This window comes from Amia ocellicauda, chromosome 18, assembly GCF_036373705.1.
Source record: "Amia ocellicauda isolate fAmiCal2 chromosome 18, fAmiCal2.hap1, whole genome shotgun sequence".
NCBI lineage: Eukaryota > Metazoa > Chordata > Actinopteri > Amiiformes > Amiidae > Amia > Amia ocellicauda.
Genome location: NC_089867.1, coordinates 7780575 through 7802403, shown reverse-complemented (window position 1 = coordinate 7802403; position 21829 = coordinate 7780575). Strand labels below are relative to the sequence as shown.

The 21829-nt window shown below is 37.0% G+C and overlaps 1 protein-coding gene across 1 annotated transcript in view; it reads left to right on the top strand.

Moving 5' to 3' along the window:
• The window catches only part of LOC136714098 (lysophosphatidylcholine acyltransferase 1), a 63258-nt gene that overhangs the window by 10979 nt on the left and 30450 nt on the right, over window positions 1-21829 (top strand). The window contains exons 2-3 of the mRNA XM_066691409.1: window positions 15236-15375; window positions 19722-19936. Of these exons, the coding sequence (XP_066547506.1) occupies window positions 15236-15375; window positions 19722-19936 (355 nt within the window). The remainder of the gene's footprint in view (window positions 1-15235; window positions 15376-19721; window positions 19937-21829) is intronic.

Below are 21829 nucleotides of genomic sequence, written 5' to 3'. Positions count from 1 at the left end.
AGTGTATACCAGGGTTTTAAAGCAACTAATGTATATGGGTTCACATTCTCATACTCGAATAGACATATTGTCAAGTCAACTCGGGCATACTCATGTGGATCATAAATATATTACCAACGTTAATTAAGACTATTAGTAAGAGATACATTCGTGGCTAGTGAACACCACATAAAAATAACCCACTAAATTCTAGAAGAAGAAGGGAGATATTGATAACTTCAATTTTGCATTATCTGTACATTCTATAATAATCTAGTAAATGTAAATCTAATCATTTTACTTTCCTATAAGATACATTATTCATACATTATTCACATGGTGACTCACTAGTTATTTTAACTTGGTTCAGTCAAGTTTTGAATTAATTCTGGTCAACATACTATACATTTGAATTGGCTGGCAATTAAAATGTAGGCTATACATTGATTTAAAACAGAAATAAAATAAAATCCTGATTGCCCTCCTATAAACTTAAAAAAACTAGTCATTAAAGTGATTTTGTTGATGCAAACCATTTACCGCAAGTTTCTGAGTAGTAACTGTGGCTGGTTACTAAGCCTTTCTGACTTAACCAGCTTCTTTAAAATAATGTATGACTAACGAGCATCAAAAAAAGGGAAGACTTAAATGCATCCAGATGACCAGTAGAAGAAAAAGTTAAAATTAGACAACAATGGAAAATCTGCCTGAGCAGCTCAAAGGAATGGGCCCATGTCTTTGACAAGTCAGTGTGTTGTTAAAGCGCCTGCCTTCTCTTACTTGCATGATGATTCATCAAGGCCAGGTAGTGCTCAGGCTGCATCTGAATTGTAAATGACTCCTTAAACCAAAAAACACCTCCCTCAGCATTTTTAACAGAACGTCATATCCCAGTTTGGCAATGCATTCAGGATACAATACACGTTTATATCCATTGTAATGTTCTGTTGTTGAATTCTGTGGGGGCAGGCTTCAATTAAATGTTTTTCTCTTATTTTTTAGTAGCCACTTTAAGATGACCCTTGCTTGTATCTGTTCTGTACTAATTTTAAAATGCTTTTTACGCCTAATAATAATCGCAGTAGTAGGTTTTACACTATATAAATGTTTGGCTTCACATTAATGACATATAGCAGGAATGAGGAAGAGTTAATACAACAAAAATAGAAGTTTAGGGTATTTTTCTTCCCTGACATTTCGAAAGGGCCTTGATCTCTCTTAATCTTAGTTGTGACAGTGATGTGTCCAGCGAGTGACGCATTCTCCAGTAGATGTAATCCAGACAGATTACCCAGTTGTGTCAAACAGATTATGGAAACGGACGAGGATAGGGCATTAGGAGGAATGTGGAGTTGTGTATAGGCTGCTGTGGTGGGTACTTTCACATCGCTTTTCATTTTCAGGATAGAGTAATCGCATATTACTTTTGTCTGGCTGCAAAAAATACTTAAAATTATAGTTTGATTATATGATTGAATGATCTTTGACTGCGTTGGACTATCTGGAGCCGTTTGTTTATCTGCGATAGAGTTGTTTGTGTGAAGGAAGCTATCTATAGATCTATATCCCTTTGAAGCTGTAGGTCAATAAATCATAGCTGCGTACGGGAACCTCTTCCCTGGGTCTCTATGCTTCGTGAACCTTTAGGGGAAGCAAAGAGCAGTTTGGCTGGAAACGGCTCCATCGTCTTGCTCGCTTAAGTTTGCACCGAGAGGCAAGAAAGTAAATATGAATTCTGTGACCATTTTCAATTTGCAATGCTGTCCGTTTGGTGTACAAAAGTTGGTACAAAGGAGTTGCCGAGATATTATTTTCGTTGGCACTGTGTTGATGATGAGAGAAGATTATTCACATTTTATCTTTAATAATTATGTTTTAATTAACCCTGGATGCACATGTGCCTGAAAACTGGATAAGGACTAGCACTAAGCAGGCTATATTTAATTGAATAATAACAGCACAGGGATAAGCTGTAAATGTATTATGTATTGTAAACATCTGGCAACCCCAGGAGTATATTTCGGCTTTCCAGAGATGACAATGCGTGCCCCTTACTAAATAATTAAATCTCAATCCCAGACTGCATGTTGCCTTTTTATCTGTGTTTTGTACTCATTTTCAGAATGCATATATTTTAAAAAATAATAATGAGAGCACTAATTTGCAGGTTGGCCTGTAGTTTAATTGGCAGTATTTCAGTGCGTTTGGAATCTGTCCTTATGATTAGCTCTATTTAAAAGCTACGTACAAAATGCCAGAAACCATATGAATAATCCCAATGACGAACAAACTTTTTTTATTTATTCTTGTGATATATTAATTTAAAGTTGTATCACAATATAATCAGATTTTCAGGCCTCAGATAGTGTCAGTGGCTTACTTGGAAAATTTTGTTGTTAACATCTCCCACATTTCCGTCTTATCTATTGAATGAGGCAGAATAGGCCTATATGTCAAAACAAGATTAATACTGACACTGAACTTTAACAAGCTTTCACCTGTTGCTCAGCTATACTAAACACCAACTGTAGTTCTTGCTTTTTTTTTACCATTTTACCATTGCTTTTTTGAATTTAATCAGTAGAAACTAAAATATGTTTGTCTTAAATTCGTTTTTGTTGTGTAGAAGTGCACTTCCAAAAAACTATTGAAGAACATAAGTGATACCTCATTCTGCAGTATTACAATAGTCCAGCTGTTAAACGATTAACATGATTTTGTATGTATAAATGTAAGCATTCTTTGAAAATTCAGATGCAAAAAGCAGGATCCAACATCAAGTTCTTAAGTTGTGAAATATGACAGCTGTTGAAGTGTCATTTTCTGTTTCATGGTGAATGGTATGACCATTGTTTTTGCATTTCCTGTTTGTTCTAAAAGTGGTCAGTTGTGATGCCATAATCCCTCCTGAGCCAAAACACAATAGAAAACGAGAGATCTTGAACTGAACTGAACTGAAACATTAGCTTACTCTAGCACGAATAAGAGAAAGCTGACTACAACTTACTAATCATCTAGGCTACTCCCTATTTTGTGTATACAATATTACGTAGGCATACACTGAAGAGCTGTCCTCCAACATTTAAAATAGCCCTTTTTAAATAATGGCATAGATGTGTTTGCCTCTTTCGGTTCTACCGGGCATTTTATCTTTCCAAATATTAGGTTGTTCAAATTCCATTGTATTTTAAAGGCATATTTCTTTAATATTATACATAATCCTTTCTGGTTTCCAAATAGCTGGATCAGTACCATTAAAAATGAATTATATTATGGATCTTATCTTTCCCGGTGTCCGGCATAAAAACGAAAAAAAAAAAAAAAATTCAGACCATGATTAAGTAGGACTTTATACCAAAGTACCAGATGTGTAGTTAAACTGTCAGACCATTTTTATATGTAACTGTCCCTGATTGCTACAGCCAAACAACAAGGCTGCTTGATTCAGATAAATAGCTAGTAACATTTCAGGTAATGTCAACATATATTCCCTTGACTCTCATAAAAGTATGTCTCTAGATCCACTCTCCTCTTGCCCTGTTCTCCATCATGTGGTGCATTAGCACAAAATGGCTACCACAGTTCCACTCTGGACTGGACAGTAGCAATTCAGTGGTTTTGCAGAGGCATCGATATGAAGGGCTTTGAGGAGCTTTCATTGTGATTGAAATATAAATAAATACATGAAATAAGATGTTGTATTGAACTACATTGTTCAGACACTGATTTGTCACTCTTTATGGTAGCAAACAGCCCGCACCCGAGACAGACCAGCTGAGTACTGGGGTTGGGGAGTGACTGTCTGTCGTCAAGACAATCAAATGATAATATTGTAAACCTGCATGGCATAGTTAATTATGATTAGAATATCCTTTCAGATTGAATTCAGCTGGCTGAGAAAATGTAGACCATTCATAGTAATCTAATTATATCACAATTGTATTATGCCTAAATCCATCAAATGCAACCAATTAGCTATCAGTCCTTCTTTTGTTTTCCTCTCACGGAGGACAAAAAATAAATAAATGTTAAGGTTAATTTCAGAATGGAGATCATTGGGTGACACAGATCTGTTTTTTCTTTAAAGGAAATGTACCAGTCACTGCACACAGAGTTTAGTTACTGTCTTTATAATTATATTTGTTTCAGGCCAAATTTCAGAAGTTTATCAGAAGTTAATTTTAGCAGCATAGATTTAATGTGGTTAAACAAGTAGCCAAGATACATACACACATATATATATACATATATATATATATATATATATATATATATATATATATATATATACACACATATATATATATGCTATAACTTATTGCTTTTAAATAGGGATGTGACTGAGAAAAATGAGTAATGAAATCAGTTTTTTTTTTTTTCTAAATGTCAGCACGGTATAGATGTTATATTAAAAAAGGCTGCTGTTCTGCCAAAAAATGATTTTTTCATAGAGCAGATTCCATTTCCTTGTTTTTAAGTGGAATACGTTAAATGTTTCCCCCATCCTTGATATGCTAGTTTACCTTCATTAACATTGTAATTTGGACAAAGCTTCTTGTTTTCTTCTGCATTATATATATTTATATTTTTACTTTAGTATAAATGTCAACTCTTAACTAGTCTATTCTTGGCAGTTTGGTTAGTTTTGAAGTTTTCTAATGAGGAAAACAGGTGTGAACCATTGTTTTTTAATTATTTTAATACAACTGTCTTTAGTTTGCGTTGATGCAAAATTATTGAATACTGCGTTATATATTTTATTGTTAATTATTGTGGTCCCAGCTATTTAAAAATTCGTAACACATTATATTTTTTTATATATATATTTAAAATATAAATATACAAATACAATTTTAATATATACATATATTTGTTTGTACGTATGCGTCTATGTATTATAGATTTTGACTGGTGCTAGGTGGGGCACAAGATGGCCGATAGGCCAACACAAAACCTCCCAGAAACCCTGTCAGCATGTAGTAGAGCTCCAATGATTGGGCAGTACCTACATATAAAAGCAATAGGCAGAAACACCCTTGTTGTTGGGGGTGTTGGAGCAGGAAGTGAGAATGAATGAAAGTGTGAAAGAATGATAAACAAATCTGCTCCCTAGCCCCAGGCAGCAAAACCTAAAGAGATTGCTGCGTTCGGGAGAAGACTACCTGTAATGAACTGTTTGCTATGGATTTGGTCTGTGAATTGGATTCTGATTGGCCTGTTAGTTGGCTCTGTTTGTCTTTCTGTTTGTTTGCATTCATTTATAGAGTAACCTGGAAGGAGTTCAGGTACACCCAAAAATGAGCTAGGCTTTTGTTTGGTTTTTGTGTTATTTGATTCCCCACTGAGCACTGTAAATAATACTCACTGCATTTACACTGTATCCTGGTTGATCCATGTCTTTCCCTAAGACCCGCCTATTTCAAGAGCCCAGCAACCTGGCAACACCCCACGCATCCCTAGACGGCCAGTAAGCCCATGAACAGACGTGCACGAGGCAGCCTTAATCATGTTTTTCTACCGCCATGTATTGTTCCAAAATAAACAGATGTTCTTTCCAAAATGTGGACCTCTATTCATTTATGTCTTGCCCCAAAGGAAAACAAATGAGAGGGGGGAAAAAAGCAGCAGCGAACCTACAAAAATATCAATACATTAATTTGTATTTGCACATCTTGACTCTAATAGAGCAAGTTCATTAAGTGCGGTGTTTTTTTTTTTCCACGTATACTAACAGACAGTGTGTCAACAGTAGCACATGCTGTGTGTAATGAGCCTTTTTTCGAGGGGAGGCTGTGGCTGCTGCTCACAAAACTGGAACAGACAGTGCATTGTGTTCATGCAGTTGCAGTCATCCCTCTCTAATTTGTGCGGCTGCTGTTTGTGCCAGCGGAGTTTGAGTCAGGTGGTCTGGTCCCAGGAGGGATCGTGCTGCTGCCCCACTCAGCTCCTGGAACAGTTTAATCTTCCTGTCACCACTAGCAAAAGTGCATAAGACTGAGAATCGTAGTACAAGAAAAGGCACCAGAATTGATCATGGCAATTTGAGGAAGCAGTGGACAGATACTGTTTTTTTTGTGTTTTGGGGGAGGATTTATTACCTATTTTTTACCTAAGATATTCTCTCCAGCATCTGGGACATTAGAGCCCAGACCTGAATTAAAAAATCTGAGCCACTTTTTCTACAGTTGCATTTTTAATTAGTTCATGGAAATAGGACATATTTTTTATTGTACATTCCAGAATGACACAATAGTGCATGTGATTGATCGATTGACTGTAAGCTACCTGAAATTCATCCTGGTTTCTGGTTTCTTTTTCTGGGTACATTAGAAAGGTTGAAAACTCTCTCAATCACAGGCGATCCTGCAGGGAACTAGAGCTGAGTAGTACAGGTAACAGTGTTATGAAAGATGTTATGTCTGGTTTATATCATCGTAAGTTGTATAGTTGTCAGTGGTTTTGAAAAGATTAGTGAAAAACTTAAGAAATGAAGCTGGAAAATTGTGTTGTTTTCAGTTAAGTGATTTTTCTATGGAGGTTTTGTAGTCTGAGGGGGAGGGGAAGCAGAAGTGAAACCAAAGTTACTGTCCTGTTTTAAAAGTCAGAGTTTAGCTACCCTACTTGCTGTTTCTCATGATACATGTCAGATATAGTGTTTCTAAAATACATAATTGCAATTTGTTTATAGTCCTGATGATATACAGTATTCAAAGTGGACAAACATTTTTTTTTACTTTCATGTAGAGAAGGCAAGATTTTGAATTACGGTATGAGCCTAGAATTCCTAAATTCAGGTTACTTTATGATTATTTAAAATCTTTACAGTATTGTGTGTGTATATAGGCCTATTGTCTACAGTAATTTAGATTATTTTCTATGAAATAAGACAAGAAACAAATAACTAACTCCCTGAGGATTTATTGACTTCTAAGCCAATCTTCCATTCTTTCTAGAATGAAAAAAGCACATTAATAATGCAAGCATACTACAAAATTCAATATGGATACTTCTGCCAATTTCTTGTAGTTATTACCAAGCATATACACAAAGGGCCTATGGTGGTGTTTGTCCCATCTTCCCCAGAGGTTTTAGGCCTAGCACAGTTAATTTACACCGCACCGCTGTGGCTTTGGAGTTAGATGAACGCATACATCTCCAAAATGGTCCTTGATCTAATTAGATAATTTAAATCAAGTTGTTCTGACACAATTCTTAGGTCAAGCAAGAAGATTCAGTTTTATATCTTGCTTTATTTAATGTTGAATTATGAAAAGCTAGTTGATGTTTTATGTTGTTCACCATTAGTAATATTATTACTCAATTTCTTAGCAGACACCCTTATCCAGGGTGACTTACAATTGTTACTAGATATCGCATTATTTTTTACATTTACCCATTTATACAGCTGGGCATTTACTGGAGCAATCTAGGTAAAGTACCTTGATCAGGGGTATAACAACAGTGCCCCCACCTGTGCTCAACCCTGTGCTCCAGAGTTCAGAGCCCTAATTACTACTCCACACTACTGTTATTAACAATAACCAGATAATGTAAATTGTGTGGTCTCCCATATAACTGAATCATCTTTCTCGGGAAATGATTTTTCCAGATTTCAAGTAAAAGATGGTACCATTGTAACATATAGCAGTGTGTTGTGAGTCCGGAAAGACCTTACCGAATTTGAGGTGCTGTGCCTGACATTTGTAAGCAAGATATGCTTTCTATACATCTTGAACATATTCTCAAATATTCATGCTCATTTGTGGAAAAGAATAGCAATCAAAAAGAGCAATGTTTTTTTATTTTTTAAAAGCATTAGTCTAATAACATTACACAGGTTTAAGGGTTGAGGGGTCTATGGTTTCACTTGTCATCATAATTACTTCTGAAAGTTGCCAAAGCTGCCTATTACCTTAATATTTTTTCTGACAGCCACAAGACAACACAGCATCTGATAATGAATCTAAAGGTTGTAGTGGTATTTACAATACAGCACCACCATTAGACACAGATCAAAGAAAATCTAGATTCAGATATGTAATAGGTATATCTGATCAAAAATTATATATATTTTCTTGCAATTTAACTTGATTGAAGTTGGCATGAACTGCCATGCCTAATCAAGACGTTCCTTCAGCTCTGATGCTGTGATGTGAATTCCTGCCATTCTTTCTCGAAGGCCTGGGGAGCAGAAACGCTCGAGACTGGGTGAGCCTGTGGGTGCCAGGCCTTCTGATTCCCTTAAGGGCTTATGGTTTAAATAGCCTACATCTTACATGATATCCTTCCTGTATAGTAAAGTAGATTACAAATAGATGTTTTGCTATGCGTTTGACGAAAATAATCTAATTCCTCCCCTTTGATCGACTCTTTACATGGCTGTGAAACTATAAATCTACCTATTTACCTCCCTACTTTAAATAATGTAGTTTTTACTTGATTGGATTCTACAGGGACAGGTTGCTTTTCTTAATTCTAGCACTACAGCTTAAACTGCATTACTGATGTACAATAAGGCAGGGCAGCTGACCTTTCATCCTGAGATATCTGTGACTGAGATTTAATCATGGTTCAAAAGACCTGTTTTCATTATATGTGGTTGAATTCCCCGTCGTTTGCAGGTATTCTGTGCTCGAGCAGCCAGCGTTTGCGGCAGGGTGGTTAATCAGGGTTCTAATTGAGATATGCCAACCAATTATTCATTGAATTTAATGTGAAGAAAAGGATTGGGTTCAACAAATGGTAGATTTGTAAGCATAAAAGCCATCTCTTTGAGTAAGACTACCATTTTGTTTAGTTTCAATGAAGCTGATGTTCTATTCATGTAAGTAAGCAGTAGATTGTTGAATACTATGTGCGTCTGGAGAGTCATTAAATAATACTGAGCACCAATCAACTGTATCGTTGGCAACTAGTCGAATAGTTGTTGTAGAAAGACTTGGGGGACAATTACTGAGGAAGAAATATGAAGATGGCTGGCACTAGTGTAAAATAAGAATGACATTAGTAAAAGATGTCTGTGGAGTCATGGTCTGTGAGCCATTTACACAGCAAGAACATTTTAATTAATTATGCTTTATTCATATTGCCATATCTCTTGGTCATGTAGACACTGATAATACTGCTTAACTTTGTTTACACTAAAACAAATATTTAACTTATTTAATTGGTTACATAAGAATCTTAAGGCCTGTTTGCCTTCTGATTGTTTTATCTCCTTTAATTGTAATGTATTTCCCAACTGTCTGACTGTTGTTTTGTATAATAAGCCAGGCAATCATAGCCTTTTGTTATTTATTGGAGCTAGATCTGATTACAAGCACAGCTGAGTTTTCAAAGTACTGCATTTGGAATATTGATACATTTTCAAGACTGGAGGCAAGTGGAATCATGGGAAAAAGTGGGAAGCTGACTGACCTTTTGTTATTCCAGTAACTATGGCAATGCAGCATCTTTCTCTGAGTTAATGTCTTGAGATCTTCGGTATGAGCAGTAAGAATCCCCATTCAGCGGTTTGCTACTGTTCATGGAAGCTGTAGTAGTTACACTGATGTGAGCAAAGTGGATGTGTATCGATAATGGCATGTTTTAGCATGTGTACTAATGAAGCTGTGAAATCTCCCCTGGGAAAAATAAAAATGAATTCAACCAGAGGCCTGGATACATTAGAGGGAGCTTTTAATACTATTGATCCCATTAAAGGACATTTGTAACCGCTTGGGCATAGAAATCAACGTATTAAAGTGTTCCCTGTAGAACTGATCTGTGCTTTTTTTTTTTCTCTTAAAAAGTCCTCAATGGAATTTGATCAATTAAAAATAAATTAATAACATGTGAAGCATTGGTCTGTCATTCTGCTATTGGCATTGGGTTCAAGCAGGTAAGACGAACACAATGAAATGAAACTTCGTTCCTCTCCTGTCGCCTTTCCACGTGTGCTCCTGTATTAAAATGCAAATTGACAGATTTGCATCTCTGCGGTCAGTATACAAAGCTCTCTTCTCTGTGGCTACAGTGAACATTATAGGACTTTGAGTATATTGTTCTAGTTTTGATATTCAAATGCATGCAGTTTGACACATGCCCACTTTCATTGTCTAAAGTGAAGTTTGAAACTGCAAGATGGTTGTCCCCTTCAGCTCAAAAGCTTTAAAAGTATCACATTATTCCTTTGCAGCCAGGCTAATTTTGTGTGCATTCGTATGTATGTTAGCCAGAATTCTTTGACATTTAATCTGGCGTTGATTCACTTGATGATGCCACAAGCATCCCTGCTGAAAAACCCCACCCGTGACACGCCAGTCAAGAGCGACAGAGAGAGAGGAGACAGACCCAACATAAATAGATAGGAATTTAACAAATTGACCCATTTCATGTTGATTATGCCTGAAGGAAGCAGTAAAGGAAATCAACATCAGTCTTTGAAACTTAATAACTTACTATAAGATATTTACATCAGACTGTAAATTGTAAAAACCTAAAAATACATGCAAATTGTCTTTTGAGCTATACAGAGGAATAAAAACATTGTGGACTTCAGTAGCAGGTCAGCTGTTTTATTCTGGAGTTGTTTCCTGATTTGTTTGTTTGTTTTTCAAAACACTTAGATTTGCATGCTTCAATTAAATTCAGCATCCCTCATATACATGTTATAAAGGGGATTTCTTAGTGCATTCCTCTGGTGCTAAACAGAAATGGAGAGACCTAGCGAAGGTCATTCTTTATAAGAAATATGAAATGTTGTTGCACTCTAACCATATCAGTTGTTTGCTCTTCAAAGTTGTATTTCTCCGCTTAGAAAATGGAGTCTCGGAACGATTGACTAAAATGATTTTCTGGCAACAAAGACTAGAAGCATCTACTATTTGAAAGGCAGTTCATGTATGCTCTATGATGCATCGGACGAGCCGGAGAGGCCTTCTGTTTACCAGTCTGTGACAGACAAACAGCAAAGACACGCATTTGACAATAATCCAGCATCAGTCAACACTGATCCCGAGCCCTGGGTATATTGCCAGGATAATAAATGATATTATGCAACAATGCCATGGCTGTCATGGCTGTTGATTCATACTGTGCAGCCGGGCATTATCTGTATCGTTCCTAGCAAAATTAGTTGTTAACGCAGCATTTCTTTAAAAAAAGAAAGAAAAGGCAGTGATTAGCTTGATGTCACAAGACCCATTTTGTCTGTTGCCAGAAAAAAGCCAAAACAATACTGAATTTGAGACAAGGTCTATGCTAATAAACAACACCTAGGGAGAAGCATGTTTACTCAACCATTAATAAATCAAACGCTTGTAAGATTCTACAGAATATCATATAATGTTTGGCCTTTAACTGCAGAGGAGAATTTTGATTTTCAATGTTTGATGATGGTTGTTATCCCTTTTGCACTAATCTGTCCATCCTGTGAGCGCTGTAGTTAAGTCGTCTGTGATTTAACTCCGAGGTTACATTTGGCAAACTTCCTTTTTTATATACAGCATGTTGCCATTTTTAAATTCTCTGTTTCAATGTGAAAAATAAAGTATATTTGTGTGTGTGTGTATGTATGTGTATACATTATATATATATATATATATATATATATATATATATATATAATATACACTCACCTAAAGGATTATTAGGAACACCTGTTCAATTTCTCATTAATGCAATTATCTAACCAACCAATCACATGGCAGTTGCTTCAATGCATTTAGGGGTGTGGTCCTGGTCAAGACAATCTCCTGAACTCCAAACTGAATGTCTGAATGGGAAAGAAAGGTGATTTAAGCAATTTTGAGCGTGGCATGGTTGTTGGTGCCAGACGGGCCGGTCTGAGTATTTCACAATCTGCTCAGTTACTGGGATTTTCACGCACAACCATTTCTAGGGATTACAAAGAATGGTGTGAAAAGGGAAAAACATCCAGTATGCGGCAGTCCTGTGGGCGAAAATGCATTGTTGATGCTAGAGGTCAGAGGAGAATGGGCCGACTGATTCAAGCTGATAGAAGAGCAACTTTGACTGAAATAACCACTCGTTACAACCGAGGTATGCAGCAAAGCATTTGTGAAGCCACAACACGTACAACCTTGAGGCGGATGGGCTACAACAGCAGAAGACCCCACCGGGTACCACTCATCTCCACTACAAATAGGAAAAAGAGGCTACAATTTGCACAAGCTCACCAAAATTGGACAGTTGAAGACTGGAAAAATGTTGCCTGGTCTGATGAGTCTCGATTTCTGTTGAGACATTCAGATGGTAGAGTCAGAATTTGGCGTAAACAGAATGAGAACATGGATCCATCATGCCTTGTTACCACTGTGCAGGCTGGTGGTGGTGGTGTAATGGTGTGGGGGATGTTTTCTTGGCACACTTTAGGCCCCTTAGTGCCAACTGGGCATCGTTTAAATGCCACGGCCTAGCTGAGCATTGTTTCTGACCATGTCCATCCCTTTATGACCACCATGTACCCATCCTATGATGGCTACTTCCAGCAGGATAATGCACCATGTCACAAAGGTCGAATCATTTCAAATTGGTTTCTAGAACATGACAATGAGTTCACTGTACTAAACTGGCCCCCACAGTCACCAGATCTCAACCCAATAGAGCATCTTTGGGATGTGGTGGAACGGGAGCTTCGTGCCCTGGATGTGCATCCCACTAATCTCCATCAACTGCAAGATGCTATCCTATCAATATGGGCCAACATTTCTAAAGAATGCTTTCAGCACCTTGTTGAATCAATGCCACGTAGAATTAAGGCAGTTCTGAAGGCGAAAGGGGGTCAAACACAGTATTTGTATGGTGTTCCTAATAATCCTTTAGGTGAGTGTATATACTCAAAGGCCATTTCTATGGTAGCCAATCTCCTTCAATTGCAGCTCAGGGTTATTTTAGGTATTGCTAAATAATACAGGCAATGTGGCAGTTCATTTAGTTGTATTTGGGTTTCCTTTATACATGTTTTATGATTATTATGAGTATTATCATCATCATTCATTTAATTAATGTTGCTCATATTAGGGTAACCTGAATTCAAGTTTTCAGTAGCTGAATTAGAGCCTTAAAGTTGGACAGATCAAATACCTTGAGTGCCTTAATTGCCTTAATGATAACACTGAAGCATTTTAAGAGATGCGATCTGCGGTTGCCCAGAGAAGCTTATCTGGTTCTTTACCACAGAGCTTCCTAAGACCAGCAAGACTAATGAAGGGCAAGGAAATTGCTGTATCAGGTCATACTGGGAAAATGACCGGACACTGTTCCAAGAACAAGATTGTGTATTCTCATGTTGTTTTGAGTGCTTGGGGGCTCTTATTTGCATATTTGCATATCCTTAGTCAAGATACAGTTTAAATTGAAGGGGACAGATACAGTTTTAAATATTCATGTGAAGACTTAATTTTACTTCACAGCCAATTGTTTTAAGTCCATGGAAAAAGAGCATGTCTTTAAGTTTAAGCTGCCATCGGGAATGTTTTTTGAGAGGTTTTGAGAACAGGGCCAGTACTATTTGAATCGTTCTGCATTATTATAATTTGTATTCTCAGTGTTACAGGCATATTTTTGTTGTGTGACATATCTCATATCTAATCACGAGGACTGAGCACTGCAGAAAACTAGGAAGACATTGTAGAATACAACCAAAAATGTTGTATTTTGGGTACTAACCAAGTGGAAATACTTTTCACCAGGATAAGATCACATATGTAGTTTGAGAGATGAATTCTGGTCAATCTTAACATTACCTTTTTATGCCTGGGGAATACACGGGACATGATTTTGGAGGGAAAACGCAAAAAGAATGTGGAAGAGATGAGGACCCATGTTTTTTAAATTTTAAAATTTATTATCTTTTTACATTAACTACAAGTTGAGCCTCTGTCATTTTTATGCCTTACACTAATAAGCGGCAGAATTTGATCTTTGCCCAATGTTTAATGGGCATTCTGTGTGGAGGGATTAGGCCTAATATGGTTGTTGGCCTCAGGTGAAGATCATCATATTTCCAACAGTGTGTCAGGAAATCCTCTTTAAACCCAGAAGAATGGCAAGTGTGGATATTAGCCTTAATGCTTAGTGCTGTGCTTGCAATGCCAGTGTTACGGACTGGCTGGCAGTAAAATTTATATTACAGGTCTATTTTACACATAAGACCTATAATATGTGTGTGTGTGTGTGTGTGTATCTATATATAATAAATTACTATTAATAGGAAATAATGCAATGCACTAAAAAAATAGTTGTTTGTTCTTAAATTAATGAATGACTGAAAACTAGTAGAAAAACGTCCATTCTACAAGTCATTTTTAGTAATGTGCAGTATGTGTTAGCAATTGCTAGTAATGTACAATGTAACTACATCTATTACTTATGTTCAGTACAAAACTTGTTATTGTTTAAGTGAAGTTACTTAAAAACAATGCACTCCACAAATAATTTAAATTATTAGCTAAGTAATCCAGTTACTTGGTTTAAGCAATCCTGATAGAATTAAATCCAAGTACATTTGCAGTAATGATAAGTAATGAAAAGTAAACCGGCAAGTAACATGCAAGTCAATGTTTAAATTGTAAAATAAAAAACTAAGCAATTTATTTTTGTTAGTTTGGGTACTGTTCTCGGTTAAATTACCATTTCTTTAATTAGTACCCTTATAAAAAGACTAAATTGGAGAAACTCGGTAGCTTACTTCCTCTGCAGAGCTTCCAAATGAATGTGTAACTACTAAAATGAAACATCTTTACTGCTTTTAAAATGACTGTTTTCTTCAATGCATGCTGGAAGGTGTTTCTTGTTTTGGAGATATTGTGAAATGTATTGGAAGCCAAATCAGATTGTTATACAGCATAAGTAACAACCATGTTCCCTCCCTTTGTAAGCTTCCAGTGTTGCTTACTGAGAGAGAGTTAAATGAATGTGGAGACCTTATTTAAAAATAGTCAATAATAATAATACACAGAGTTCAATGCAGGTTTCACCCCTGACATTTTCATAAATGTTTTTGCCCTGCTGAAGAAACTCCAGGCAGTCTATGTTCAGTCACTCAGCATAGGTGCTGTAACCAATCCAAAACTGGGTGCACATCCATTTTAAACAAAGCTTGAAGTGTAAATGTGACTACTGAAATTGTAACTGAAAATTGTTGCTGAACAAACAAGCAAACATTTCAATAAATGTGAAAATAATTCAACCAGAATATGCTGAAGCAAATGGACAAATAAAACTGTTCTTGTTTTTTTTTTTCTTCTTACAGATTGCTTTCATGACAGTGACGTTGTTTCCAATACGTCTCTTCTTTGCTGCTTTCATGATGTTGCTGGCCTGGCCTTTTGCCTTCCTGGCGACGGTGGGCCGTTCCGAGAAAGCTGTCGAGCCTCAGTCTTGGTGGAGGAAGTAAGTACGCTCTGAAAAAAGTGCTCAGTAACTTTTGAGTGGGTAACAGACTGTGAACTATACAAATAATTTCTTAAACGTAATTGATCTAAAATATATCAGATATAAGCTTGGAGAGGGACCACAGCTTCAATAATGGACCATTTGATTGCCTCCATGACTGATTCAAGACTCTAAAAGCTAATTTCTTGATCTGCAATAACACACTGTTGTCAGATGACTGGAAGATGCCAGCAAATTATTTGCTTTAATCTAAAATTTCATAATTGTTTTACAGCCACAAGCAAACAGAGCCTTACAATTGATCAGTATGAAATCATTCTGACAACAACAAAAAATTGGTCCCTTGTGCTGTGGTTAATATACGTATTTTTACATTTACCCGATAAGATATTGACTGGTTTGAATTATCCCAGCATATTGACCTCCCCAGTAAGACAACTTCTCTATCAGAAAGCAAATATTTGCTCCACCTCATTGTATAATCCTTCTCTTGAAACGTTGCAGAGCCGAATTGTTCCTGTAATCGTTTATTTAAAGGCTTCTTTATCAGGGCTATTTGACCGTTTCTGAACGCTTATCACCTCTTAACCTCTATTTATCAGAAGCAAAACAAAACAAACAAAGGTGAATAATATATATACAAATACGAACAAAATTGCTAAAGCAGGGTGTATAGAGGTATACATATGTAAAGTGAAATAAGATGACTGTTTTCATGTTTATGTCTTTAGTAAAACAAAGCATCTGAGAATTGTCACCACTATTTACACAAAACACAATAGATTGATTGTCTGAGGCTGCCTTCTCTGAGAAAACATTGCAAACATTGTTTCTGCTATAGACCGGTTTTGGTGCTTAAAGAGTTTAACAAGATAGGAAACAAATGACACTCCATGCTATGAACTGACTTGGTTTCTACTGAGAAGGTGATATGACCTCATAACCTGAGAGGGATCTGACATTGAGGTTTTATTTCAAGCTTTTATGCAGCTGTGGGTTTGTTTCCCCACGATGAAATTCAACTTCAGTTCTACTGTAGTTTTTTGTTGGTCAACCACAATACCACACACAAATCATCAGGTATGTTTAATTTCGCCAAGACTTCAGTCATCTAAAAAACTTGCAGTGGCAGTTGTAATTGAGGAAGTAAGAGATAGCAGAGCCCAGATTATTTGATATAAAGGGGATTACCCCACATCTGTTTCCTGCAGCCCTGTGTCTCAGCCTGAATACTCCCCTGTGCCTTTGTGCTGAAAGTCCCAACTCCCTTTCTATCTCTACCCTCGCTTTTCTGTTTATTCCACCAGAAGAATAACTCACCCACCCATCTCCCACAAGATCTTAGGTTGATGGTATCAACTTACTTATCCTATGTTACATCAAATGTGCCACTTTCAAGTGTTTCAAGTACAACACGGAAACCAACTCCCAGAAATGAGCTGGGCCTTAGTGCCCCTGCAGGGAGCTTGAAAGTGGGTGAACTCTCCTAGTCTTCCTGCAATTATGCCTTAGATACTTCATAATTATGATAAAAAGCTTAAGATGAGTGCTGAAAAGGCTGAACGCGGCATATTTCCGGCACACTACGGTTTTAAATTAAAATAATAAATATAAACTCAAATGCTCTGTAATGTTATGCAAAAATACATAGTTGCAGCATTGCTGGTATGCAGGCCTGGCCCACTGTTAAAGATACTTTTGAATCTTCTATTTTATAATCTGTGAGCCTCATTTTTAAATATTTGTTTAAAATGGAACCTACGTATACTTTCCTTATGCTCTGCTTTAAACTCAATATTGCTGAAATTTACTGGGCTACTATTTAGATTTCAAATGTAATATTGTTGTTACCCAGTGTAGAAGGAAATGTCATGTTTGGTGCGGTTTTATTCCATCTTTACTGGGACTGTATGAGAGGCTTAAGGATATTTAACTTAGCGATTGAAGGAGAGCACTTTTTTTCCCGCACTGCAATGCAAACTCTTCCTTCTACCAGATTGAATGTACTTTAATGTCAGACTGTTAGCTCAAAATAACAACAGTCTATAGGGTATACAGTGTATTTGATCCCCTGCTGATTTTGTACGTTTGCCCACTGACAAAGAAATGATCAGTCTAAAATTTTAATGGTAGGTGTATTTTAACAGTGAGAGACAGAATAACAACAAAAAAATCCAGAAAAACGCATTTCATAAAAGTTATAAATTGATTTGCATGTTAATGAGGGAAATAAGTATTTGACCCCTTCGACTTAGTACTTGGTGGCAAAACCCTTGTTGGCAATCACAGAGGTCAGATGTTTCTTGTAGTTGGCCACCAGGTTTGCACACATCTCAGGAGGGATTTTGTCCCACTCCTCTTTGCAGATCCTCTCCAAGTCATTAAGGTTTCGAGGCTGATGTTTGGCAACTCGAACCTTCAGCTCCCTCCACAGATTTTCTATGGGATTAAGGTCTGGAGACTGGCTAGGCCACTCCAGGACCTTAATGTGCTTCTTCTTGAGCCACTCCTTTATTGCCTTGGCTGTGTGTTTTGGGTCATTGTCATGCTGGAATACCCATCCACGACCCATTTTCAATGCCCTGGCTGAGGGAAGGAGGTTCTCACCCAAGATTTGACGGTACATGGCCCCGTCCATCGTCCCTTTGATGCGGTGCAGTTGTCCTGTCCCCTTAGCAGAAAAACACCCCCAAAGCATAATGTTTCCACCTCCATGTTTGACGGTGGGGATGGTGTTCTTGGGGTCATTCCTCCTCCTCCAAACACGGCGAGGTGTGTTGATGCCAAAGAGCTCGATTTTGGTCTCATCTGACCACAACACTTTCACCCAGTTCTCCTCTGAATCATTCAGATGTTCATTGGCAAACTTCAGACGGGCCTGTACATGTGCTTTCTTGAGCAGGGGGACCTTGCGGGCACTGCAGGATTTCAGTCCTTCATGGCGTAGTGTGTTACCAATTGTTTTCTTGGTGACTATGGTCCCAGCTGCCTTGAGATCTTTAACAAGATCCTCCCGTGTAGTTCTGGGCTGATTCCTTACCATTCTCATGATCATTGAAACTCCACGAGGTGAGATCTTGCATGGAGCCCCAGACCGAGGGAGATTGACAGTTATTTTGTGTTTCTTCCATTTGCGAATAATCACACCAACTGTTGTAGCCCATTCCAGCCTTGTGTAGGTCTACAATCTTGTCCCTGACATCCTTGGACAGCTCTTTGGTCTTGGCCATGGTGGAGAGTTTGGAATCTGATTGATTGATTAGGAGCAATCTCAGCTCGTTACCTGTATAAAAGACACCTGGGAGCCAGAAATCTTGCTGATTGATAGGGGATCAAATACTTATTTCCCTCATTAACATGCAAATCAATGTATAACTTTTTGAAATGCGTTTTTCTGGATTTTTTTGTTGTTATTCTGTCTCTCACTGTTAAAATACCAGTAAAATTTTAGACTGATCATTTCTTTGTCAGTGGGCAAATGTACAAAATCAGCAGGGGATCAAATACTTTTTTCCCTCACTGTATCTTTTAAGTTGATTTCAAGTTGATGGAATCCAAGGAAACACACTGACATGATGTGTAGAACATATAATAAACAAAAGGTAAGAGCAGTGCCCAAAGATACTTTCACTCTTGAATAAAAATCTCTAGAACTGTTAGTTTGAAACTCAATAAACAGATTAGACTATGATTATTTGTTTACATTTTCTCGTTAAACTGAATTTGGCACTGGGCTCTGAACTGTAAGGTATATTTTTACAAAAAGATCATTTTTGTTGGTTGGTTTGTCACATTCTATAACTCTGAGAACATAGTGATATCCATCTGAATACAAACCGAAAAGTGTTCGTATTCAGGGGGATATTCCATCTGAATTGGAAACCTGTGTGTGCATGGCACAGCCTTGTTATGTCAAGTGTCCGGCTCAGTGCTAAGACCATGTGTTGCTTAACTTTTGCTTTTAGTTTTTCAAAATTATTCAAACTCCAATGAGGCGAATTCCAGACAGCCATGATGTTCTCTCATGCAGCATTGAGAGCTGGTGGAAAGTACTTCAAAGTAAAGTAAACAACTGGGTTTAATGTATCATCTAAACAATTGTGAATGTTAACAGTTGAGGGAGGTGAAGTTAGTTTTACGTATTCGTCCGGTCCAGCAGCCCTGGAGGATAGTTGATTGTTTCCATATTTAAAACAGACACAGCTTTTGGGTCGTAATCACATTTACTTTTTAACTTCTAATGCAGGTGTTCTTTGTTGTTGTTGGTGTTTGTTCCCCTGCTTTTTTGCTTCTCTATACCCCTGCCCCTCTAAAACGTGTGTTTTTCCTTCTTTTCCATGCAGAGTCGTGGATTTCCTGCTCAAATCAATAATGCGGGCGATGTGGTTTGCGGGGGGCTTCCACTGGATGACGGTGAAGGGCCGCCAAGCACTCAGCACCGAGGCCCCCATCCTGACCATTGCCCCACATTCCTCTTACTTTGACGCCATTCCCGTCACTATGACCATGGCTTCCATTGTGATGAAAGCAGAAAGCAAGGACATTCCCGTGTGGGGCAGTAAGTTTAGTTGCTCTATTAATTTACAATTTCAGTACCCTGTGCTTGTGTCCTTTGCTATTCTAGAGATATTTGTTGAAAAATATTTGAGACAAATTTTTGGTATTATTATTATACAGTCTGATTTGTGAGATTTCAGTGAACTCTTTAACATTTTGTATCAGTGACGTAATGGCGAAATTGAATCTTAAAAATAGCTGTGCAAAATCTATAGTGAAATTAGTCTGGGGAAGATATCCACTCGATATTTCTTAAAAACAGAGTAAACGCAGTTTAAAGTGTCCAAAAGCACTATCAGTATTCCTGTAGACATGCTCTTAATGACATGCTGAAGGTCAGATGGAGATGGAACAGGGATACTGTTACAGTTCAGTGGGAAAGTGTATTTCACATTTTCATAGAATGTAAACGTTTGCCCGGAGTGGCAAAGCTAGTCAGGGGTGCCAGTGGGTCTGCTTCCAAATTTTTTCCTTTCTCCTTGGAGCATCGACTTACACACTTTCAAGTATTTTACCCCTGACACTGAAAGACTTATCAAAAGGCATTTACAGAGAAAAACTTTTTTGGCTTGATCCCTTTTGTTTTATAAATTGCTAGAATTGAATAATTACTAATGGAAAAAGTATTAATTCAAAATAATTCATATTTATTTGGGATTTATTAAAAAACCTCTGTTGGCACAATATTAGTTTTTTCTTGTTAGAATACATTATATTCAATTTGGTTTAAGAAATGAAGAGGATGTGACTGTTTATTTATGTCTTTTGCTTTAATTATTCACCACTTCAAATTAATAATAATTTCATCCAACTGCTACAATTCATGGGATTATAACAGGATGTACAGTAGTGTGCAAGTCACCAACCATATTTAATAAAAGTAAGATTTCAGAACAGTGATTTAGGTTGATGGCAAATAACATATATATTTACTTTAAGCTACAGTGAATGAATGAACACATGGTATTTCTGCCGAGCTCATCTTGTTGAAGTTATTGGCGTTTACATCGAGGTGAAGAAAGGCTTCTAGAAATGTAATGAGCCACTTATCAATCCAGGAAGTGGTTCACAGGCTTTCACCATCAAGTAATAAAAGTCAGACGTGCAGAAATGATTCACACTTTACATTCACATGTGGGACTCTCCCTCTGTCAAATGCAGATAGAGGTTTCGCACAGCTATATTCAGGTCAGGCAGCCTCGTCCACTATGGCAAAAACCCCTCATCACCCCCATATTTCAGCAGTAAACCCTACTCAACCTATACTGTAAGGATTTATTCTTGGTATTTATAGAAGTTTCCAAGTATTTAATTAAATGAAGCATGCTTAAAATGTTACTGTGTGAGGTCTCTAATTATTTTGTATGTGTTATTATGACAAACAAATGCATGCATTTAAAATTGGTAAATTGATTTACTAATTTGAATACATTTTGATAACAACCAATCAGAATCATGAACAATCCTACAACACTTTAAATGGCATTTTTCTAGTGATTTGTTTTTTAATTCAATTTCTGCTATTATAGTGCAAGACCAAGACCCATTAAAATAACTGACTGAGCAACAAGTGACAATATAATATTTCAGTACATCTGAAGTCCAGTGGCTAAGTGTTTTAACTTTAAATTAGGCACTCAGACCTGTGCCATTAACTATATATTGTACAGTATTGTACTTAGTGTGGGTTTTACAGTGAGGGAAAAAAGTATTTGATGCCCTGCTGATTTTGTACGTTTGCCCACTGACAAAGAAATGATATAATATAATGATATAATTTTAATGGTAGGTGTATTTTAACAGTGAGAGACAGAATAACAACAAAAAAATCCAGAAAAACGCATTTCAAAAAAGTTATAAATTGATTTGCATGTTAATGAGGGAAATAAGTATT